Below are 25010 nucleotides of genomic sequence, written 5' to 3'. Positions count from 1 at the left end.
GCATCAAGGAAGGCTGTGGCAACAGGATTGAGAGTTCAGTATGTGTCTGGGCTACAAAGCAAGTCCCTTCTTAAAAACCAATGGCTGCAGGCACAGCTCAGTGGTGCAACCCTTAGCTAGCATGTGCAAGGTCCTGATTCTAATCCCAGTATTACAAAAAATAAAATGAGGGACAAAGGGTAATAAATACAGCAGTGGTACTTATTAAACTCTATGTTGAAAATGAACTATACAATTTTGTAGGTGGGAATGGAAGGGAAAAATTGGGAGAGTACAAAGGAGTGAAATTGTCCAAAAAGACATGTACTCTGTCCCTGACTTATATACCAGTAAACCCTCTGTACATTACCTTTATAACAATTTCAAAAATTGCTAAGAGACTAGAGGACAAAACAAATCAATGTATGACTGCATTTACATGAAATGTCCAAAACAAGCAAATCTTAGAAACAAAAGCAGATGACATAGTTCCTCAGGGCTGAGGAGAATAGGAAAAGGACGATGTGGTCTCATTTGGGGGATGAAAAGGATCTGTATAACTGGACAAGTGCGATGGTCATGCAACTGTCAACACACTAAAATGGGTTAATTTTGTGGCGCAGAACTGTTTCAATAAGAAATGGAAATTTGGCCCAGAATGCTCGCTCAAGAGCTGCACTCCCAGCTACTTAGGAGGTAAATATCAGGAGGAGTGAGTGAGATTAGAGGCCAGCCAGGGCAAAATTTTAGGACTCCCATCTCAAACAATAACCTGAGTGTATTGATGCATGAAATTTGTCCCAGCTAGGCAGGAAGCAGTAGATAGGAGAATCACATTTTGAGGCCAGACCTGGACAGAAAGAGAACACTACCTGAAAAATAATTAAAGCAAAAAGGGCTGGGAGTTTCGTCTCAAACAGCAGACCACCACCTAATGACTTATGCCCTAAGTTCAAACTGTAGTGACAAAAACAGGTAATGCAGGACCAATGCAATGGAGTGGTGAAAACTGAATACTGAAAACCTGGATCCCTCCTTACTTTAAAAAAGAACACTTGAATGAAAGCATAAAATAAGATCCTAAGTTGAGGGTGTTATTTTAAAACAAAGCCCAGCAGCTCCTGCTTTTCAGACTGTGAAGAGGTAACAACAATCATGCCCTACAGTAGGGCTCAATGATCTAAACTCGCTCATAGGTAATGTGTATGCATGTGCATGCATGCTTGTGTGTATGTATGGTGACTTGAATTCTGGGCCACAGTCTTGCTTGGCTTGGTTACTCATGGTTAGCATCCTACCATTTGAGCTGCGTTGCAAACAGTCTCTTGGACTTTTCTGCCCAAGCTAGCTTTGAACTATCTTCCAAGTCTCATTACAGGCATGAGCCTCTTTTCTGTTTGGGAAGGTATTAGAGACTGAGCCCAAGGTCTCACACGCGTTAAACAAGAGCTCTTCCCTTTGAGCTTCCACCCCAGTCCTTCTGCTTTTGTTTTATTTCTTTTTTTGTTTTTTGGCCGGTCCTGGGGCCTGAACTCTGGGTCTGGGCGCTGTCCCTCAGCTCTTCAGCTCAAGGGTAGCGCTCTACCACTGGAGCCACAGCGCCACTTCCGGCTTTTTCTGTTTATGTGGTGCTGAGGAATCGAACCCAGGGCCTCATGCTTGCAAGGCATGCACTCTACCGCTGAGCTATGTTCCTAGCCCTGCTTTTGTTTTATTTCTGAGACAAGGTTTCCTATTACTTTTTGCTCAAGCTGGCCCTTTACTCTAGATCTTCCTTGGCCCTGCCTCAGGAGGAGCTGAGATTACAGACCTGAGCCTTGGTGCCCAAGTCTGTGGATATTTCTTTAAAGAGAAATGCCAGGAAAAACCTTTGGTTATCCAGATGCAAAACACAAAAGAATTTAATTTGGAAGGAAGCAAGTTTTGCTTTTGTTCATAAACCCATTTTGTGGGCAGAAGACCAGAAAGAATGGCTATAGAGACCCATCTGTAGAATGCACAGCACTTGAGCACATATGAAGAGCCAGGTCCTGGTAGGACTTTTAAACCCCATCTCAACTAACAAGCATAATTTAGCTTAAAAAAATTATTTGGAAGACATCTTTGGATTTCTTAAGTATAGCAGTCAACTGACGGAATATTTCAAAAGCTGTGGTAGTCTTAAGGTGAACTGGTGTCCTAAACTCTGATATACACAACCAAATACTTAAGTTATTTAAAAAAATGGCTGTTAAGATTTGCTTGCACCTTGAATAAATACATTCCTATTTGTTTTTCAGACTCCCAGAGGGTCATTCCTACCTAAGCACAAAGTACCCACAAGGTAGCCCACATGCTCCCACTCGCGAACACGCATGGCCCCCTCTCCCCTTCCAGGTGAGAGGGGGACAGTGACCAGCCAGCGTCTTCAGAGACGGGGTTCGTGCAGAAGCTGCCAAAGGAGAAGTCGCTCTACTTCCTTTTAAACTTGCAATGTTTGCCTTTATTTTGTTCTTTATATTTTGAAAGTGAAAAGAAATAGTACTGAGTCAATTTCTTTCTTCCTTTTTTTTTTTTTAAATATTTGTTCTATTATTTACAAGCCTTAAAGTTGTTCTAAAGAGTTCAAAAGTATTAAGAGTACTTTTTCTGGGGTAGCACTTTTTTTTTTTTTAAACAATTCTTGGAGTTTTCTGGTCCACAGCATTTCCTTCTGTTCCAAAGTTATGTATGTTTTACTATTGTGATTTAATTTTCTGAAGCAAGCTGAAAGGCAGGCAAGAAAGATTTGATGCCAGAACAAAAAAACAAACAAAAAAACAACAAAAAAGATCTTTCTTACCTTGTTCACCCGAAACCTTCTTAAATCTGGATTAACTACTATGCCTTAAAACAAACGTGAGGTGCATCTGAAGGGGAGGGCAATTTATTTCTCTGCTTCTCTATTATACAAGTTGTTTACAGAAACTGCAAATAAAAAATTACACGGGCATTTGCAGTCCTTAAAATAAATTAAAAGTTCTCAACTTTTTTTTCTTTTTTTTTTGTTTTTTGTTTTTTTTTTTTGCTAAATGTTTTTTTTTAAGTATGAGTCTTTCAATTAAAAAGAAAAGATTAAAACAGAAAATATTTTCTATAAATAGTACATGTATTTTGGTTTTCGCTCCCGCCCTCGGGTTTGAAGTTACGTGTTTCCAGTACCTTTTTCCTCCATGATCACCTTTCTCTTTCCCCTCTCCCACTCGTGCATACGTGGGGTTCCTGCGAGAATTGGCCTTGCTGCACTGTGATTGGCGAAGACGTGAAACTTTTTAAAAAAATACTTAAATTGTTTTTTTTTTTCGTTTTGTGTATTTGAAGTTTTAGTTATCCTCAGACTCCTCTTCTGCTTCCCGCAGCCATGTGAAAAATGCCGTGACAGATTTGAGGGCTACGCCCTTCCCATTTTGCTCTGCAGGGTCCTTGCTGCTCTCCCATTTGTAGAAGGCATCCTCTGAGATGACCTCCTCGTCATACAGGCAATCAAAAAACATCCGTAGCAAATCTGCAAGGGAGTAAAAACAGCTATGGGTTTAAGGGAATGACTGCGAGGAAAAGCAGAGTGAAGTAAGTGTACACTGTTCCCCTAGAGAAGGGTATCAATAATTCATCGTATATATTTAAAATGAAGACTATTTAAGTCTACATTACTTTTTTATTCCCAATATTTTATTTTATTTTTATTAATAATTATTTTGGCCAGTCCTGGGGCTTGAATTCAGGGCCGAGGAACTGTCCCGGATCTTCTTTTGCTCAAAGTTAGTGCTCTACCACTTGAGCCACAATGCCACTTCCAGCTTTTTCTGTTTATGTGATATTGAGAAAATCAAACCCAGGGCTTCATGCATGTTAGGCAAGCACTCTACCGCTAAGCCACATTCCCAGCTCTATTCCCATTATTTTATTTAGTTTGAACTATCTTCTCTATTGGCAAAGCTGTTTCATATAATTCTCAACTAAACACTTTAGAAATTAAGTAAGAATAACTCTTCTAGTACTGTGTTTTTAAAATAAAATTTTATTATTTTTTACTTTTAAATTTTATTAATTTTCCCCTGGGTTTGTTCTCATTTATTTATTAACATAATATTATGGTTATTATTAAGGTGTTATACAGAGGGATTACCATTTCGTAAGTCAGGTATCGAGTACATTTCTTTTTCAGGACAATGTCAACCCTTTCTTGCCTTTCCCCAAGTTTTTCTCTCCCATGCCTACAAGTTACATAGGTCCTTCTCCATATAGAGTGTACTGAATAGCAGGCTGTGTTTTTTTTGTTTTTATGCCAGTCATAGGGCCTGAACTCTGTCTGGGCCTGGGTGCTGTCCCTGAGCTCTTCAGCTCAAGGCTAGCACTCTACCACTTGAGCCACAGTGCCACTTCTGGCTTTTTCAGTGCTGAGGAATCAAACCCAGGACCTCATGCATGCAAGGCAAGCACTCTATCATTGAGCCACCTTCCCAGCACGAGGTCACGCCTGTAATCCTAGCTCCTCAGAAGGCTGAGATCTGAGGATCGTGGTTCAAAGCCAGCTCGGGCAGGAAAGACCCTGAGACTCCTATCTCCAATAAACCACCAGAAAACGGCAAGTGGTGCTGTAGCTCAAGTGGTCGTGCGCTCGTCTTGAGCTGAAGAGCTGAGGAACAGCGCCCAGGCCCAGAGTTCAAGCCCCACAACTGACAAAAAAAAAAAAAAAGAATGCCACCAAGCAAGGCGCAGGTGGCTCACGCCTGTAATCCTAGCTACTCAGGAGGCTGAGATCTGAGGATCACCATCATTCAAAGCCAGCTGAGACAGGAAAGTCTGTGAGACTCTGATCTCCAATAAACCACTAGAAAACCAGAAGTGGTGCTGTGGCTCAAGTAGTAGAGTGCTTGCCTTGAGCTGAAGAGCTAAGGGACAGACAGCGCCCAGGCCCAGGGTTCAAGCCCCACAACCAAAAAAAAAAAAAAAAAGAATAAAACCCCTCATATGTAAAACATGGGCAAGAGCCGGGCGCGGGTGGCTCACGCCTGTAATCCTAGCTACTCAAGAGGGTGAGATCTGAGGATCATGGTTCAAAGCCAGCCAGGTAGGAAAATTTTATCTCCAATAAACCACCAGAAAACCAGAAGTGGCATTGTAGCTTAAGTGGTAGAGCACTAGCCTTGAGCTGAAGAGCTGAGGGACAGCACCCAATCCCAGAGTTCAAGCCCCACAACTGACAAAAAATAAATAAAAGAGAAAAACATGGGCAAAAGGTATTCCATCTGGAAAATAATGTTATTTGGTTTTAAATGTTTCAACTATCAGAAACAATTTGCCTGTTGTGTTCTCACAGTGGAAACTTACTGCTCAAAAAAGGAGAAAAGTTCCTATGGAGATCATTACACTTTCTGTGTGTGTATATGCTGGTATTGAGGCTTGAACGCAGGGCCTTGTTTTCTTGCTTTGCTTTTTTTTTCAAGGCTGGCACTATACCACTTGAGCCACAGCAAAGCACCACTTCCAGTTTTGTGGTAGTTAACTGGAGAAAACAGTCTCATGGCTGGGCGCTGGTGGTTCACACCTGTTATCCTAGCTACTCAGGTGGCTGAGATCTAAGGATCATGGTTCAACACCAGCCTGGGTAGGAAAGTCTGTGAGACTCTTGTCTTCAATTAACCATCAGAATCCAGAAGTGGAGCTGTGGCTCTAAGTGGCAGAGCACTATCCTTAAGTAGGAAACAGCAGGGACAGTTCCCAAGCTCCGAGTTCAAACCTCAAGACTAACCATAACCAGCCCGCCCTCCCCACCAAAAAAAGTCTCATGGACTTTTCTGCCTGGGCTGTTTTGAACCATGACTAGCAGATCTCATCAACTCCTGACCAAAATAGTTGTATTTTCTTTTTTTTTTTTTTGTCGGTCATGGGGCTTGAACTCTGGGCCTGGGCGCTGTCCCTCAGCTCTGCAGCTCAAGGCTAGCATTCTACCACTTGAGCTACAGCGCCACTTCCGGTTTTCTGGTGGTTTACTGGAGATAGGAGTCTCAGGGTCTTTCCTGCCCAGGCTGGCTTTGAACTCCAATCCTCAGATCTCAGCCTCCTGAGTAGCAGCCACCGGCGCCCGGCTGTATGTATTTATAAGCGTGCCAAAATCTTTTATCTTAATTTACTGTCAATTAGAGGCTATCTTTTTTTTTTTGGCCAGTCATGGGGCTTGTACTCAGGGCCTGGGCACCTTCCCTGAGCTTCTTTTGCTCAAGGCTAGCACTCTATCACTTAAGCCACAGCACCACTTCCACCTTTTCTGTTTATGTGTTACTGAGGAATTGAACCCAGAGCTTCATACATGCTAGGCAAGCACTCTAAACCACATTCCCAGCCCTCAGAGGCTATCTTAAGCACAGCCTCAAACAAACTATTCAGGTGATAAGAAATTTTTTTTCCCCTAAGGGTGGCAAGAAAAAAAGCACCTAGAAAACCTTTCTTTTTGTCTATTTTTGGTGCTGGTCCTGGGGCCTGAGCTCAAGGACCAGCTCCTGTCCCTGAGCTTATTAGCTCAAGGCTAGCCCTCTTATTACTTGACCCACAGCTCAACTTCTTGCATTTTGGTGGTGATTTGGATATAAGAGTCTTGCACTCAGGGCTTGGGTACTGTCCCTGAGTTTCTTTTGCTCAAGGCTAGCACTTTACCATTTGAGCCACAGCACCACTTCTGGCTTTTTCTGTTCATGTGCTAGGAGATAAGAGTCTCACGGTCTTTCCTGCCCTGGCTGGCTTTGAACCGCGATTCTCAGATCTCAGCCTCCTGAGTAGCTAGGATTACAGGCGTGAGCCACCGGTGCCCGACTAATAGTTGTATTTTCTTAAGAAAAAAAAAAAATTCCTTGGGACTGGGGATGTATATCAGTAATAGATGGTTGGCCTAGTTTTAACAAGTTCTAGTTCCATGTCCTGAACTACAAAAAGAAAAATAAAACTTCATGATGGGTTTAATGACTATAAGATTCATTTATAAGTCAGCACTCTGTTGGTTATTTTTTTTTTCTTTTCTTTTTGTCCGAGATTGGGACTCAAACTCTGTACTTGACACTTTCACTCACTGGCTTGCACTCTACCAATTGAGTCATACCTCTAACCCCTCTGTTTGTTCCTAACAGTAAAGGGAAGCAGAGGAATAAACAATAAATGCCAGTAAATACTAGATCTAGAGTGAATCATAAAAACATACTTAGAATAATCTTTTTAATTATGTTTGTCAAGCTAACACTGAAATAAATTACTTTTCATTCTTAAAACCAAGGCTGATCTAGAGGAAGTGCAAACAGCCAGGGACCACAATTCTGACAGCAGTGAAAGCTCCAGAGATTCCTGAAGATGTTAATTATGGGAAACATGTTAAGTACATAGCACTATTTTCATCCAAACACTTACGATATTTTGTTTGAAAAGTTAAGTGCTCTCAGGGCTATCTCTAAAGTAATCACGCACCATTCACTTTCACAGATATCAACAGAATCTTCAAGATTCAATAAAATTCATCAACCAGTTTCCCTAATAACTTAGGTGGTACAGATAACCTTATATGTCTTGTTAGCAAAAATGAGTAATTCTTAATTAAACCTTATTTTTAAATGCCTTGGTAATTATACCGTGATCATTGTTAAAGACTTTGCTGGGTGCTTGAGGATTCTGAAGACTATGGTCCTTGGTGATCAACAGCCATTCTCATCTCTTAGACCTGTACTGTCTAATATGGTAACCACAGCCACCTAGGGCTATATAAATTTAAATTAAATGAGAAAAACCAGTTCCTCGGTCACAACAGGCCCATACTGGAGGATTGCCACATGTGACTCATGGTTACTACATTAAATGGTATAGATACATTCCCATCATTATAAGAAGCTTGAACATACTTGCCTTGGAATAAGGATTCTATCTTTAGGCTCATTTTCTTTTTTTTGTGTGTGTGTTTGTGTGTGTGTATAGGTCCTGGGGCTTGAACTCAGGGCCTGTATGCTGACCCTGAGCTTCTTTTTGCTCAAGGATAGAGCGCTACCATTTGATCCAAAGTTCCACTTTTGGCTTTTTCTGATAGTTTAGTGGAGCTAAGAATCTTATAGACGTTCCTGACTGCACTGGCTTCGAACCATGATCCTCAGATCTCAGATTCCAGAATACTTTAAGATTACAGGTGCGATCTACTTGCACTTGGCTCTAGACTAGTTTATTTATTAGCATTTCCTTATACAAGTATGTAAAAGATTCAGAACTTTAAAAAGTTGTTGATTATCTGAGTTGTTGTTACAAGTGATTTTCCCATTATCCATCTTCAAACCCCACATACTTGCTGAGGTCTTGGCCTGGGTAAGTGTCATTCCCAAGTAAACTTACTGGCAGGTTGATCAAGTTTTACTATTGATGCTTGTAGTGCATAAAGTGCTTGTAGTTCCTTCTCTGTATCTGAGTCCAGGTACTTGAGTAAGATCGGCACTCTCTGCTTGATAACAGCAGTATCCACTTTAAAGGTAGAACAGTCGGCTAGAGGTGATAGAAGAACTAGACATTACATTTAAGGAATTAACAAAGAGAACCATTTGTAGTTTTCTAAGTACATAGGACCTGTGAAACTGTTAAGGGGAGAGGAGATAAGGGGTTAGCAATGATTTTGAAATCCAAGTGCTCTGTAAATTTTAATGGGATATTCTTTCAAAAATAAAATAAAACATTTTTAGTGATGGCTTCCCTCAAAAATAGTACACCCAATTATTTGCCTTTAGAGATAATTTCATATCAGCCTATAAGAGCAATGTTAATCAGAATCCTCACCATAAAAAAGATGGCAGATGTTTTGATGTAATCTTTCCACATTGCTGACATGTATCAAAACATCATATCCCATAAATGAATACAATTTAAGATTTTTCAATCAAAAATTTCATAGAGAAATAAAGGATTCAGAGTATTTAAGAGTAAACATTAAAATAGTTTATTAAACCAAGGTACTGGCAGCTCATGCCCATAATCCTACCTACACTTAGGAGGCTAAGATCTGAGAATTGTGGTTTCAGGCCAGCCGGCCAGGAAAGTACATGAGACTCTTATGTCTAGTTAGCAACGACAACAAAAAGATTTTTAGAAAGCTGAAAGAATAGTTCTCCACTGAATGCACTCATTCATGATAGTTCCTGAATGCAGGAAATGACCTTGAACAATGTATATAAAATGGAAAAAGCTACAGGTAAGATAGTAATAAAAAGCCCAAGGAATACACAACTCCACTGAATTCAAGGACACAATATATTGTAGAAATTGCTCAAATTGGTCTTTGCAGGCAGAGCAACTATTGGTCCCTATGCTTGAGCCGGCCAGGAAGTGTACATGGAAATGCCACCCATTTGCCCAGCAGCTGATCTAGGGCAAGATTCGAAGACAATATAAAACAGACCATATAATAAGAGTAGTTGACATAATAAAGATTTCAGATGTTAAAATCTGCTTTTAGAAATGCACTTACCAATAATAGCAGCTTTACAAACAGCTGTCATTAAAGCTCTAAGGAAGGTGGGGGAACTCATCTGGCTTTCATCTAGATTAGCCTGAAGTTGGGGGGGGAGGGAGGGAAGAAGGAACAGGTAAATGTACCCATCAGAGAAACCAGGCCCTTCAATCCAGGCATACCTGGCACTAAGAGCAGTTACATTTTTGCGGATTTTGGCAAAAATTAAATGATCATTCAAAAACAGTCTGGCTATTGCTAGTACTAGGGTAAGAAGGGGAACTGGGAGTTTAAGAACCTTAGTACTGCTATTCCATGCTCACTCGATTACACAGCATAGTATACTAGACAGATAGGAGAATAACTACTTTTAAGCAATATTTCTTAATAAATAATTATCTATGTAAGGTGATTTATCCAAGTCTAAACAGGAGCAACTATACACAACTGTAATATATATTGAACTACTTTCTCAGTATCATGTATTTATGTATGTTTTTTTTTTGTTGTTGGTCGTGGGGCTTGAACTCTGGGCCTGGGCGCTGTCCCTCAGCTCTTCAGCTCAAGGCTAGCGCTCTACCACTTGAGCTACAGCGCCACTTCCGGTTTTCTGGTGGTTTATTGGAGATAGGAGTCTCAGGGTCTTTCCTGCCCAGGCTGGCTTTGAACTCCAATCCTCAGATCTCAGCCTCCTGAGTAGCAGCCACCGGCGCCCGGCTGTATGTATTTATAAGCGTGCCAAAATCTTTTATCTTAATTTACTGTCAATTAGAGGCTATCTTTTTTTTTTTGGCCAGTCATGGGGCTTGTACTCAGGGCCTGGGCACCTTCCCTGAGCTTCTTTTGCTCAAGGCTAGCACTCTATCACTTAAGCCACAGCACCACTTCCACCTTTTCTGTTTATGTGTTACTGAGGAATTGAACCCAGAGCTTCATACATGCTAGGCAAGCACTCTAAACCACATTCCCAGCCCTCAGAGGCTATCTTAAGCACAGCCTCAAACAAACTATTCAGGTGATAAGAAATTTTTTTTCCCCTAAGGGTGGCAAGAAAAAAAGCACCTAGAAAACCTTTCTTTTTGTCTATTTTTGGTGCTGGTCCTGGGGCCTGAGCTCAAGGACCAGCTCCTGTCCCTGAGCTTATTAGCTCAAGGCTAGCCCTCTTATTACTTGACCCACAGCTCAACTTCTTGCATTTTGGTGGTGATTTGGATATAAGAGTCTTGCACTCAGGGCTTGGGTACTGTCCCTGAGTTTCTTTTGCTCAAGGCTAGCACTTTACCATTTGAGCCACAGCACCACTTCTGGCTTTTTCTGTTCATGTGCTACTGAGGAATCAAACCAGGGTTTCATGCATGCAAGGCAAGCACTCTAGCACTAAGCCATATTCCCAGCCCTAAATTTTATTTATTTTTGTCAGTATTGTGGTTTGAACTCAGGCTTTGTGCTTGGTAGGCAGGATTTCTACCAACTGAACCACACCTCAGCCTTTTTATTTTGCACTTGCACTTGCTTTCTGCTTGGGCTAGTCTGGACAAGCAATCTTCCTAATTATACTTTTTGCTGGGACGACAGGTATGTACCACACGGTGCTCAGCATTTTACTGGCTAAGATGGTAGCTTCCCAAATTTTGCTATGCCTGGCCTCCTAGAGCCACAATCCTCACAATCTCAGCTTTTCAGGTTGACATTGCTAGGATTGCAGCATGAACCATGTGTCTGAGGAAAACTGAAATCTTATAAAAACAGAAACAGCCTTGAGTTTCAGAGCATATGTAAGCAAAAAAGCCAGTTTCCTTAAGTTTCAAACTCTCATGAAGTTAAAGGACGTGAGAACTGAGAGGACCTCACAAGCATCCTTTATGCAATGAAAGCAAAGAAGGTGACATAGCATCTGTACCTCTACCCAGTCAAAGATCTGCTCATCATTTGCTTTGTCCTCAATGATGAGTTTCTCAAGCCGCTGATATAATTCTTCAGCAGAAAGGTCTTTCTTTGAAAGTGCTTCAGAGGAACAGGAACTGTCAGTCTCTATAAAGTCCAAATTCTGAAACAAAATGTTGAACATATTAATATAGTTCAATATTATTATCATTTGGTGAGGAAAACAGAGTCATGGATACTATCTCTTACTTTACACGTGACAAAAATGAGCAGCAGAGCTATGTTTTATTTGCTATTTGAAAGACTGATATGCCATTATAATTTTGAATTATTGCTCTTTTTGTTTATGTCAGTTGTGGGGCTTGAACTCAGGGCCTGGGCATTGTCCTTGAGCTCTTTTGGCTCAAGGCTAGCACTCTGCCACAGTGCCACTTCTGGTTCATTTGAGGTTAAGAATCTCACAGAGTTTCCGGCCCTGCTGACTTTGAACTGAGATTGTCATATCTCAGCCTCCTGAGTAGCTAGGGTCATCAGGTGTGAGCCACCGGTGCCTGACTGCTCCTTGTCATACTAGATACCTTTGATTCTTTGTTTTTGTTTTTTTTTTAAAAGCCTGGCTGGGAAGGTGGCTCAGTGGTAGAATGCTTGCCTTGCATGTATGAAGCCCTGGATTTGATTCCACATAAACAGAAAAAGCGGGAACTGGTGCTGTGGCTTAACTGGTAGAGTGCTAGCCTTGAGCAAAAGAAGCTCAGGGACAGTGCCCAGGCCCTGAGCTCAAGCGCCAGGACTGGCAAAAAAAAAAAAAAAAGCTATTACATGACTTATGTAACTGTAATCCCTCTATACCTTTATAATAAATGGAGCCAGGCAAGAATACATTTTTCTTTTGTCCCCCCCCCCCTTCCTCCTTCCCTGTGCTAATTCTGAGGCTTTAACTCAGGGTCTGGCATTCTCAACCTGGCTTTTTTGCTCACTGCTGGTGCTCTACCACTTGAGCCATGCATCTATATTTTTGCTGGTTAATTGGAAATAAGACTCTTATAAAGTTGTCTGCACTGGCTGCCTTTGAACCACTATTCTCAGATTTTCTGAGTAGCTTCTGGTACTTGGCAAGGACACAATTCAATGATCTTTTTGTGATCACAGGTTAATATTAGTATTACTACAGGGAAGTGGTGCTGTGGCTCAAGTGGTAGAGCACTTGCCTTGAGCTGAAGAGCTGAGGAATAGTACCCAGGCCCAGAGTTCAAGCCCCATGACCAACCGAAAAAAAAAAAAAAAGATACATATAAATGCCAAATATTACTACAGAACAGCTGTTAAAACTATAGTTTTGGCTTTAAGTCCTTCAAGTACTTCTTGACCACTGAATCTGAGGGAAATGCTATAAATTGTTTAATTCTTAGGTAGTTAAAAAAATTATGACTAAAATTGTTGATAGTTTTCAAGATATAAGATATAAAATATATAGGTATGCTTGTTTTTTGCAGTTTCACTACATAAAAACCATAAAGACTAATGCATTAACTGGTGTCAGTGGTTCACATCTGTAATCCTAACTACTCAGAAGGGAGAAATTTTGAAGATCAGCCAGCTTGGGCAGGAAAATCTGAGACTCTTATCTCCAATTAAATACTACCCACCCCCCCCCCCGGGCCAAAAAGAAAAACAAAAACAAGACCAAAACACAAAACTAAAAAAGACAACAAAAAACCTGGGTCCTGGTGACTCATGTCTGTAACCCTACTTACTCAGGAGGTTGAGATTGTAACTAGAAGCCAGTCCAGGTAGGGAAGTCCATGAGACTCTATTGCCAATTAACTACTAAAAAGCCAGAAGTGGAGCTTTGACTCAAGTGTTAAGAGCACAGCCTTCAGCAAAAAAGGGGAGACAGTGGCCAGGCCCTTAGTTGAAGCCCTACTACTGGCACCAAAAAACAAAATTAAAAGAAAAACTGCATGAAAATCAAAGTCAATCCACATTAAGATTTGCTCCACTACCTTGGAAAACTTTGGTACTTCTTTTTTTTTTGGTTGGTCGTGGGGCTTGAACTCTGGGCCTGGGCGCTGTCCCTCAGCTCTTCAGCTCAAGGCAAGTGCTCTACCACTTGAGCTACAGCGCCACTTCCGGTTTTCTGGTGGTTTATTGGAGATAGGAGTCTCAAGGTCTCTCCTGCCCGGGCTGGCTTTTTGAACCGTGATCCTCAGATCTCAGCCTCCTGAGTAGCTAGGATTACAGGCGTGAGCCACCAGCGCCCGGCGACTTTGGTACTTCTTTACAAAATAAAATCTTCTAGTTTAAATTATGTTTTACATCCCATTGTTTTGTTCCTGTCATTTATATACCATTTCTAAATATTTCTTATGAGGGTCTGGAAATATGGTTCAACACTACAATTTTTCTGAGTATCGACAAATTATTATATTCTCATAGTCCATTATACACAGAAAAGAACAAGATCAGGCTGGGAAGGTGGCTCAGTGGTAGAGCGCTTGCCTTGCATGCCTGAGGCCCTGGGTTCAATTCCTCAGCACCACATAAGCAAAAAGAAAAAAGCCAGAAGTGGCACTGTGGCTCAAGTGGTAGAGCACTAGCCTTGAGCTGAAGAGCTGAGGGACAGTGCTCAGGCCCAGAGTTCAGGCCCCATGACCAGACCCCCCCAAAAAAAATTAAGAAAAGAACAAGATCATAGCCATAAGCTCTCTTAATAATAGGCAATCTCAGCTGAGCCCTGATGGCTCATGCTTATAATCCTAGTACTCAAGAGGCTGACATCTGAGGACTGTGGTTTAAAAGCCAGCCCAGGCAGGAAAATCTGTGATATTTTTCTTGGCTAGTCCTGGGGCTTGAACTCAGGGCCTTGGCACTGTCCCTGAGCTTCTTTTGCTCAATACTAGCACTCTATCACTTGAGCCAAAGCACCACTTCTGGCCTTTTCTGTATATATAGTACTGAGGAATTGAACCCAGGGCTTCATGCAAGGCAAGCACTCTACCACTAAGCCACATTCCAGTCCTTTGTGAGATTCTTTTTTTTTGTTTTTGGTCGTGGCTTGAACTCTCGGCCTGGAAGCTGTCCCTGCACTCTTCAGCTTAAGGTAAGTGCTCTACCACAGCACCACTTCAGGTTTTCTGGTGGTTAACAGTCTCCCTGACTTTCCTGCCCAGGCTGGCTTTGAATCGTGATCCCCAGATCTCAGCCTCCTGTAGTTAGGAGTACAGGGGTGGGCCACCAGCGCCTGGTGTCTCTGTGAGATTCTTATCTCCAATTTACCACTAGAAAATCAGAAGTACTGCTGTGGCTCAAAGTGGCAGAGTACTATCCCTAAGCAGAAAAGCTCAGGGACAGCACCCGGGCTCTGATTCAAGCCTCATGACCAATCAAAAAAAAAAAAAAAAAAGAATCTCACATAGGACTGGAATGTGGCTTAGTGGAGTGTTTCTATATAAGCTTTCTTCCTGGAACCCAGAGCTGGGCTTTGAATTTATAGATGAGCTCACCATTACGTCCTGATAGTTGCTCTAAGGTTCCCAGAAAAAGGTTATCAATACAACTATTTGTAAGAATAGTGAAAAGTCATGATACAAAAGGCAAAGTATGTAAAACCTCCATTTGCAGCCAGATGCTGGTGGCACACACCTATAATTGTAGCTACTCAGGAAGCTGAGATGTAAGGATCTCCCAGGCAGGAAGTCTGTAAGACTCTTATGTCCAATTAACCACCAAAACAGGCCAGAAATGGAGGTGTGACTCAAGTGATAGTATATAAAAGCTCAGGGACAGAGCCAGGCCCTGAATTCAAGCTCCAGGACTGGTACCGAAAACAACTACCACAACAAAAACTTTGGTTTTCTAACTGCCCTTTAAGAACAACATCCAGGGCTGGGAAGGTGGCTCAGTGGTAGAGTGCTTGCCTTGTATGCATGAGGCCCTGGGTTCAATTCCTCAGCACCACATAAGCAGAAAAAGCTGGAAGTGGCGTTGCTTTGTCTCAAGTGGTAGAGTGCTAGCTTTGGGCTGAAGAGCTGAGGGACAGCACCCAGGCCCAGAGTTCAGGCCCCACAATCAACCAACCAACCAAAAAAAAAAAAAAGAACAACATCCATAATATGGCAGGTAAGTGAGGTCAGTGATTTGAAAACATACCATTTAATCCCCACAAAAATCCTATGGTTGATATTACTTCCATTTGTAGATGAGGAAAAGTTATGTTAGTTGTTTAAAGTTACATATTAAGTTGGAGAAAACTGGAATTTGATTTTGAGGCACCTTTCCCTAGAACATGGCATGGTTGGAAATCTGGAGGCAGGAGTTTAGTATTGTTAAATATTGTCAAATCACTGTTGATGTTACTGTTTAACTATTTCTTTTAATGCTTATTTCTGGAGTGAAGCTTAGTTTAGATTATCAGGCAACCAGCAAGCTGGAATCCTGACTGTTTTCAACATTTCACAGATGCTTGGGGAGAGAAACTATATTGCAACTCTAGATCCAGAAACCACTGTCTCAGCCATGACAATTTTGGTGTACTCCATTTCTACCCAGGCCAGAGGGAACATACTTGCCTGTGGCTCAATAGAAGGCCTGTGACTGGTATAAACATAGCCCTCCATCTGCATAAGGGACTGCACCATTACTCACCAGACAACCTTCCATACCCACTTTTGGCCATAAAACAGGTTTATCAACTCACTTTTTTTTTTTTTTTGTCGGTCGTGGGGCTTGAACTCTGGGCCTGGGCGCTGTCCCTCAGCTCTTCAGCTCAAGGCTAGCACTCTACCACTTGAGCTACAGTGCCACTTCCGGTTTTCTGGTGGTTTATTAGAGATAGGAGTCTCAAGGTCTCTCCTGCCCGGGCTGGCTTTGAACTGCGATCCTCAGATCTCAGCCTCCTGAGTAGCTAGGATTACAGGCGTGAGCCACCAGCGCCCAGCTCAACTCACTTTTTAAGTCAGCAAGGAGCTGACTTACTATTTGATTCTGTAATATCAGGCCCTAAGCCTAGTGAAATGGTTTTTCTCTCTTTTCTTACATACTTTTTTTTTTTTTTTTTGTCTTTTGTTGGTCGTGGGGCCTGAACTCTGGGCCCAGAAACTGTCCCTCAGCTCAAGGCTAGGGCTCTACTGTTTGAATCACAGCACCACTTCCAACTTTTTCTGCTTATGTAGTGCTGAGCAATCGAACCCATGGCCTCGTGCATGCAAGGCAAACACTCTACCACTGACTCACCTTCCCAGCCCCCATACTTGATTGTTATCATTAGTTGAGTGGGCAGAGCTGGGATGCAAAGAGAAGGCAGGGATAGTAGTGGTGAGGGCAGTAGCAGCAGTGACAGCTACAATAGCAATAACTGGAATTCTTACACAGAGCGGCTGGGAGAAAAAGACAAGGAACAGAAGTGAGAGAAAAGGGCTGTGAAGAGATGAACATGAGAAACTGGGGGCTCTGGATGTAGGAAGAGTTCCATTGAGCTGTCAAGCCCTAAAGGGCAAAATCTTAGATAACCTGGTCCCAAAAGTTTTAAAGGCACCACTTGCTGCTGCCTGCTGCTGCTAGAAGCCAGAATTACAATTCTTACCTGTCAAGGTCACTGGTGGCTAAAGCCTGAATGAAGCATTATGCCTCTAAACAAGTGCTTAGAGCCTTAAGCCTGTGGCTTCTGAAACCTAGGATAATCCTCTAGCTTTGAGGTTTAGAAATGTAAGCCTCTGGGTCCACCAGTTCAAACCCTAGGCCTTGGGCACTCAAGGACCTGGGATTGCCAGCACTGGCAGTTTCTTCTTCCCATCTGGGTAGACAAAAAAGAACCTCGGACAGCTGAAATTTCAGGTTTATCTGACTTCAAACCATAGTGCATGCTTTTATTTCTCCTGTAGAAGAATTTTGAGTCAAATAGTAATTACATAACTGTATAATATTATATGTATATATTATAAAATATATGAGGAATTATTCATGTTGTTTTGTCATAAATTTTATCTGTATCTATGTCTTTTTATTTCAGACTAAAGGGTTCTTGTTGGCAGGTTTGCTGGCAATAAACTCATATTTTTTTGTTGGTCATGGGGCTTGAACTCTGGGCCTAGGTGCTGTCCCTGAGCTCTTCAGCTCAAGGCTAGCAATCTACCACTTAAGCCACAGTGCCACTTCTGGTTTTCTGGTTGTTTATTGGAGATAAAGAGTCTCATGGACTTTCCTGCCTGAGCTGGCTTTGAACGGTGATCTCAGTCTCCTGAGTAGCTAGGATTATACAAGTGAGCCACCAGCGCCCTGCAACTCACTTAACTTCTTAAAATACATTATTTTATTTATTTATTTATTGGTCGGTGGTGGGGCCTGCACTCTGGGCCTGGGCACTGTCTCTCAGCTCTTCAGCTCATGGCTAGCACTCTACCACTTGAGCCACAGCACCACTTCCAGCTATTTCTGCTTATGTGGTTCCAAGGAATCAAACCCAGAGCCTCATGCATGCAAGGCAAGCACTCTACCACTGAGCCATCTTCCCAGACCCTAAAATAGCTATTTTTTTACTTCATTATTTAAAAGACATTTTGCCAGACAGAATTTTTGCTTTGTAGTTTATTTCTTTCAGTCCTTTAAATATATCATTTTGGGGTTGGAGGTATGGCTCAGCTGCTAAAGCACTAGCCAATGAATGAGGTACTGAGTTTGAGTCCTGGTCTTGAACCAAAAAAGAAAAAGAAATAAATGTATTAGCCCACACTTGTGACATTCAGTAATTAGCATTAATTGTAAAAAAGGGGTTTCATTGCAATATTTCCATAATATACATTATGTGCTTTGAACAAGACTTGTATGGTTTCTGATAAGAAAATGGAAGCTAATCTTACTGAAGATTGGTTTTATGTGGAAACACATTTTGTCAGGGGTGGACAGTACTGAGACCAAATTCAGGGCCTTGTGCTTGCTAGTAAGTTTTTCAGAGAGGGTCTGATACTGCTCAAACTGCTTTGGCCCACAGATCTTCCTACCTCTGCCTCCTGAGTAGCTGCGATAACAGGAGTTCTCCATCAAGCCTGGCAACAATCATTTCTATCTTGCTGTTTTCTCATTGTCTTGACCTTTGGAAAGTTGCATTACTTAGGCTTCAGTGTGGATTTCTTTGAGATAATTCTCTTTGAAGTTCACTGAGATTCCTGGATGTGTAGATTCATTTCTTTAGTTAAATCTGGACAGTTTGAAGCCACTGTTTCTTCAAATATTTGCCCCTCTCTTCTAACACCACCTAATGTATAAGTTGGTATGCTTGATTGTATTCTACAGGTTCTATCCATTTTTCTTGAATCTTTTTGTTCCAGTTCCTCAGACTGAGCAATTTCAATTGCCCTATCTTCAAGTTTGCTGATTCTTTCTTCTGCTGCTCAGATCAGTTGTTGAACTTTCTAGTTAACTTTTCAGTTTATCTATTTCAATTTTCTAGCTTCAGAATTCCTATTTGCTTCTATCTTGCAATTATTTATTGATTCTCTATTCTGTATTTGTTCATACATAATTCTCTAGAGTTTTCTTTAGTTCTTTATCCATGGTTTCCATCAGTAATGTGAGCATATTTAAGACAGGAAAGTCTTTAATATATATACCATGTTCCCAGGAATGTTTTCTGCAAATGTACGTTGTTATTTTTGTGTGTAAATAGCCATTCTTCCTGATTCTTTGTATGCTTTAGAATTATTCTCTATGTGTGTGGTACTGGAGATGAAACTAGAGCTCATGACTGTTATACATATGCTCTACCTCTGAGCTACCCTCCTACACCCGTGGCACCAAAGAATGGAACCATAGCTTCACGCATGCTAGACAAGCACTACCACTAAGCCACAATCCCAGCCCCATTATTTGTTTTTTAAGATGTTATGAAACATTTTTCAAGGACTAAAGTAGCTGCTATGTGTAGTCACTGAAATCTCGTAACTCTTATCTATAGTAGTCAGTAGTTTACTGAGGTTTCACTGAGTAGTGTGGGAATCCAATAAGAAATAGAGGGAAAGAGAAAGGAGATGGAAGTAGAGATAGGAAGGGAGGAAACGTTTCATTTCCTTAAATGCTTTGACAAATACACACTGGGGCCCCTGCACTGGGTCCCTTAAGTCAACTATCAGGTAGGTTAAAATACATAATCTAATCCTTGAAGGACCAAGTCCTTACTGCTTAGCCTGGTAGCAGCAAGCTACACTGTAAACAATGTATAGCCATTTCTGGCTGTCTGCCACAGTACTGAAAAATGTCAAAATTCACCAGATTCTTTTCTCATAAAAAATGTGCTTGACTGGATTTCACAGTCCCTAAACAGTTGGCTCTAAAAGATCTTGCTTTCAGTGAAAGATTGATTTTGGAGCATCTGTATCTATTTCTACGGCAATACTGGGGTATGAACTCAGGGCCTTGAACTTTCAAGAGGCATCAAGGCTGGCAGGCACTCAACAATTTGAAGGCACTCAACAATTTGAGCCTCTCCACCAGTCTCCATAGAATGAGTTAGAATACTAAACCAATCATACATTTCTGTGCAATTACTTTGTTGTCTATCTTTTTCATTCACCAGTGGATTTAATTTTATGACCATTTTCTTGTGAAAGTTTTCTCTACATAAATAATAGAATACTGATGCAGTTTTCTTGAGCCATTTGTTTGGTTCTGGTAGCAGAGCAATGCAGGTCCATCTTAGAATGAGTTGGGAAGCCTCTCCAATTTTCTGGAAGAATTGGTATAGAATTCTTTTCTTGAATTAGTAATATTTGCTCTTTAACTGCTTGTAGAAATAACCAGTGAAACCTCAGGTCCTGGAGTTTTTATTTGTGGGAACATCCCCTCCCCCCCCCCCCGGCTTTGCCTCTGGGCCTGGGTGCTGTCCTTGAGCTTCTTTGGCTCAAGGCTGGTGCTCTCCCTTGAGAGCCACAGTGCCACTTCTGGCTTTTTTGAATAGTTTACTGAAGAGTCTCATGGAGTTTCCTGCCTAGGGTAGCTTTGAACTTAGATTTCAGCCTCCTCTACAATCCTTAGATTTCAGCCTCGTGAATAGCTAGGATTACAGGTGTAAGCCACCAGCGCCAGCTTGTGGGAACTTTATTTTTTTGGCCAGTACTAGGCTTGAAACTCAGGGCCTAGGCACTGTCTCTGAACTTCTTTTGCTCAAGGGTAGCACTTTACCACTTGAGCCACAGTACCACTTTAGGCTTTTTCTGTTTATGTGGGACCAAGGAACCAAACACAGGGCTTCATGCATGCAAGGCAAGCACTCTACCAGTAAGCCACATTCCTAGCTCAGTGGGAAAACTTAACTAGATAGTCCGGATACATATCTCCAGATAGCTTCAATAGTTTTACTTACTTTGATGCAGTTAATGAGTTTATTAGCATAAAAACTAAATGTAAAAATTTTCATATCCACTTTTGTTGGTATACTAGGGATTAAGTACGAGGGCCTTATACTTATTATGTAAGAATTCTACCACTTGAACTAGCCTTATGCTAGGGCCTCATGCATGCAAGGCAAGCACTCTACCATTGAGCTACCTTCCCAGCCTTATAATAAAATTTAAAAAATAAATAAACTTTTTCTAAGAACAGGCTTTTGACTATTGACTTTTCTCTGTTGCGCTGATTCCACTGATGGGTAATGTATTTTTTTAAACCATTTTTTAAAATTTTTTCTATTTCTTTTCTCTTGTTTTTTGGCTGGGGGGGTCATAGTGGTGTATGAACTTGGGGCTTTGTGCTTGCTGGACAGATACTCTGTCACTTAAACCACGACCCAAGCTTGTTCCTATTTTTCTTCCTACTTTCTTCCTGGCATGTGTTCTATCACTGGGGAACAGTTCAATCTCTCTAATTTCTTAAGGTTGAAGCTAAGGTCATTGCTTTGTGACCTTTATATTTTTCTAAATATAGGTGCTCTGTGGTTAAAAAACAAAACCCATTTTATTGTAAATAACTCCTTAAATGTACTATTTATACTTACTTATTTCATTATACACTAAAGTATATTAACATATTTAGATAATACTTATTTTTTTTGTGTGTGGGGAAGACATGTTAAGGCTTTTTTCTTCAAAGGTCCTTTGGCTTGCTTCTTCTGAAAGCCCTGGTAATGCTGAAATGTACCCAATTCAACTTCTTCCCTGATCTATGAATGAGTTCTTAGAACCATGGCAGTAATGCTCCCCACTGTGCCTGGACTACAACCACAATGAAAGCTAAAGTCCACAGCAATATAACGTATTGTATTAACTGACAACATTCACTTACTTTAACTTTATTGTTTCTTATTGTTTGATTTTGAGACAAAATCTTGCTATGTTGCCAGGCTAGCCTTAAACTACTGGGCTGAAGTAATCTTCCTGCGTTAATATCCTGAGTTGCTGGTACATACTATTGTATCCAGTGCAATATATTTACTTTCAAGTAATTACCAGATTTTTTTTTAACAATAATGATTTTTTTCCCTCCTTAATGACTTGGTTGCCTGATTCAGCTTTAGTTTTCTTCAGGTGTTTTTATTATAATTATTAATTTGTGTATGTGGTACTTGGGTATGAACTCAAGAGTTTTGTGTAGCTGTGCACTGGACACTTCAGCCATCAAGGTATCTCATTGTTTTTCTGTTACAGTTTTTGGAGACAGGTCCCGATGTGTAGTCCACAGTGGTCTCAAACTTATTATCCTCATGCCTGAGCTTCCCAGCCTCCCACAATGCCCAACTTCTTCCTGTGTTTATAAGATCATTTAGAGAAATTATTTCTGTCATTCCTTGGTCTAATACAATTTTATACTTGCTTCTACTTCACACCCTACAATCCTTTCTTTAGGAACAGGGCCAGACTTCATGAATCTTGGGGGCTTCTGCCTTACAGGATTGTGATCTTGCTACCAAGTCAGTTGGTAGGCTAGCTATGGTTCAGGTTTTAAGGTTCTTCAAATTATTGTCTGCGGAGTTTCAAACAGTAAGCTTATCTCCAGTCCTCTACCTCCTAAGGGGAATTCTAGTTCCCAATACCCACCAGAGTAACATCTGGCTGATTTTATGCCTGCTTTTAGATTTAGTGCTCCCTACACTTGTAGCTTTAGTTATATCACCCCTGCTTTATTTAGCAACTTCATTTCTGGTTTACTGAGTTTGTTTGCTAAGTATGGCAAGTCTTGTAATTTTTCTCTTGTTTTTAATCTTATATCAATGACTTTAATTATTGTGGTCTTCAAATGACACCTTGACTAAGCTTCTTATTTTGATCATTAATGATGATGGTGCTGCTGCTGATGGTACACTTAGTGCACCACTTGAGCCACATTGACACAACCTTTCTGGTTTTGATGATCAGTAGGTGACAAAGGCACCATCATTTCCTCTACGAAACATATCAAGTACAAACAGAAAGACCTGATCTGTGTTCTTACTCACCTGCTCCAAGAGAAAATTATGTACATCTTCTCCGTCTGGCAAAAAGTCCTTCCAGCTAAGATCAGCCTCTCTCCATAAGGCTCCTACTTTCTTATGGCTCTAAAATAGAGATTCAGTCTATTAGCTTCCACATGGTAAGAAGAAAAAGGCTATTTCAGGTAAAAAATGTAGAACCCTAAGGACTGGAATTCATTTCGATTCCTTATTGAGATGTCAGTCTCTTAGGACTCATCTTTCAAGGAGAGTAAATATTCATGTCTTGCCTGAATATATATAAATTTAACATAGTGATTAAAGTATATACCTCCTTATGGATCAATAATTTATTTATCAGATGACTAGTCTGGGAACAGCAAGTTGGTATTTGGAATTATTAGGTATTAATCACTAAAAAGCATCCAAACACAGGTTTTATAATTAAGTACTCTTTTCCTAGATAACTCTTAAATCTGTACTATCTGTTGAAGCCATTCACAAATCACCTTGGAATCACTCTTCTTAGTAAGTCACATTTATACTTCTGATATAAGAATGCTTAGACAACTGTTCCTGAACCAGCCATGAGAACTATTTCTGGGCCAGAACACAGTTTGAATCCAAGAAATGGCAGAAAAGAACAGCTGTGAGCTAGAAAAACAGGAAGAGGTGCAACTCTACTGCCTGATCAAAGGCACACTGATGATGGAAAATGCCAGGGTTTGAGGCTATGGCTGTCATTTACAAAGATGGCCAAGTTATTTCAAAAAGTAACTTGACCAAGGCCTAGCTCAGACCTCTAAGACAATATGATTGTATTTACAAGTGGAAATATGATTTGTTTAAAAAATTAAGTGTGAGTTTTAAATACTAAATAAATTAGAGTGAAAAAAGAAATGAAAATCTAAACTTAAAAACTAGAGCTCAGCCAGACATAGTGACTCATGCTTCTAATCCCAGCTACTTGGGAGACAGAGATAAGGACTGTGGTTCCAAGGCAGTGCAAGTAAAAATGTAGGGAGATACCATCTCAATCAATAAGCTGGATGTGGTGATGTATGCTTGTGATCTGTTATGTGGGAGGCCCTAGACAGGAAGACTAGAGCTAAAAGCACAAAATCAAGACCCCCCCCCCCAAATGACTAAAGATTAACAAAAAAAGAAAGGTCTGGGTATGTGATTCATCTGGCAGACTACCACCCAACTAGCAAGTACAAGGCCCTGGGTTCAAACTTAAGTACTACCAAACAAAAACAAATGAACAATAAAAAAACCCATAGGACTCAATAAATACTGTATAAAAAGCCTATCTTTATCTATGGGACTTATTACATGCGATTCTGAAAAAGCATATGATAGCTAGCTGATGAGGAGATACTCTCAGTCAGGACCATGTTGTTTTCATCTGTGTTGAAAGCATAGCCCTTAATTACGTGAAAATACTATATGGCTCCCCCAAAGTAAATGGTGCCCAGAAATAAGGTAAAAGTTACAATAATCCTTCCAAGGCAAAAAGTATGTGCCTAATTGAAGTGATGAAAATTTTAACATGACTTTAGTGGAAGTTGTAAAATTGTAGCAATATTCAAGATACAGAGTATGAATTAAGATCCAGCTTTGTTTGTTTACTTTTTGGCAGAACTGGGACTTGAATTCAGGGCCTGGGTACTGTCCCCTGAGCTTCTTTTGCTCAAGGCCAGCATTCTACTACTTGAGCCACAATGCCACTTACAGCTTTTCCTGTTTATAGGGTACTGAAGAATCGAACCCAGGGCTTCATGCATGCTAGGCACGTACTCTACCACTAAGCCACATTCCCAGCCCTAAGATCCAGTTTTTGTTGAGCATGATCAGAAAATACAAGAGCTATTTTTGTGCCTTGTCCATTCAGTTTCAAGCTATGGTTCCTTGGACCTACTGAATGTATGGTGTACATAAATATGGATACAACCTGAGCATTTTTATAATGGTGGGTGCCTTGGGTACCATATTCCTAAGATAACAAGGGTCTACTACTTTGTTTTAAGCAGGAAATATTATAAACAAATGGATAATCACAACTAGGTCATTAGTGTATATATGAATAGCCATTACATAAATGGAATACACAAGAACTTCAGTAGGCTCAAAAAGAGAAATCAAACACTGACCAGTTTATTTTTTATTATTAAAAAAATGCTTTTCAAACTCTGCAACCTGTCATCTAATATCTTTGCCTCAGACTTGAAATGGTAGAGATCCCTCCAGAATCTTCCCTAGTTGATTTTTACT

The 25010-nt window shown here is 40.8% G+C and overlaps 1 protein-coding gene across 1 annotated transcript in view; it reads right to left on the bottom strand.

Moving 5' to 3' along the window:
• Window positions 1-2523: 2523 nt before the first annotated feature.
• Eif4g3 (eukaryotic translation initiation factor 4 gamma, 3) overlaps window positions 2524-25010 on the bottom strand; it is a 190803-nt gene continuing 168316 nt past the window's right edge. The window contains exons 31-35 of the mRNA XM_013032571.1: window positions 22764-22862; window positions 11361-11507; window positions 9479-9560; window positions 8356-8502; window positions 2524-3502 (exon numbers count right to left, since the gene is read on the bottom strand). Of these exons, the coding sequence (XP_012888025.1) occupies window positions 3321-3502; window positions 8356-8502; window positions 9479-9560; window positions 11361-11507; window positions 22764-22862 (657 nt within the window). The 3' untranslated portion in view covers window positions 2524-3320. The remainder of the gene's footprint in view (window positions 3503-8355; window positions 8503-9478; window positions 9561-11360; window positions 11508-22763; window positions 22863-25010) is intronic.

The sequence above is a fragment of the Dipodomys ordii genome, unplaced genomic scaffold (genome assembly GCF_000151885.1).
Source record: "Dipodomys ordii isolate 6190 unplaced genomic scaffold, Dord_2.0 Scaffold6, whole genome shotgun sequence".
NCBI lineage: Eukaryota > Metazoa > Chordata > Mammalia > Rodentia > Heteromyidae > Dipodomys > Dipodomys ordii.
Note: the sequence above shows the minus strand (reverse complement) of the source record. Positions and strands in the feature narration are given on the sequence as shown.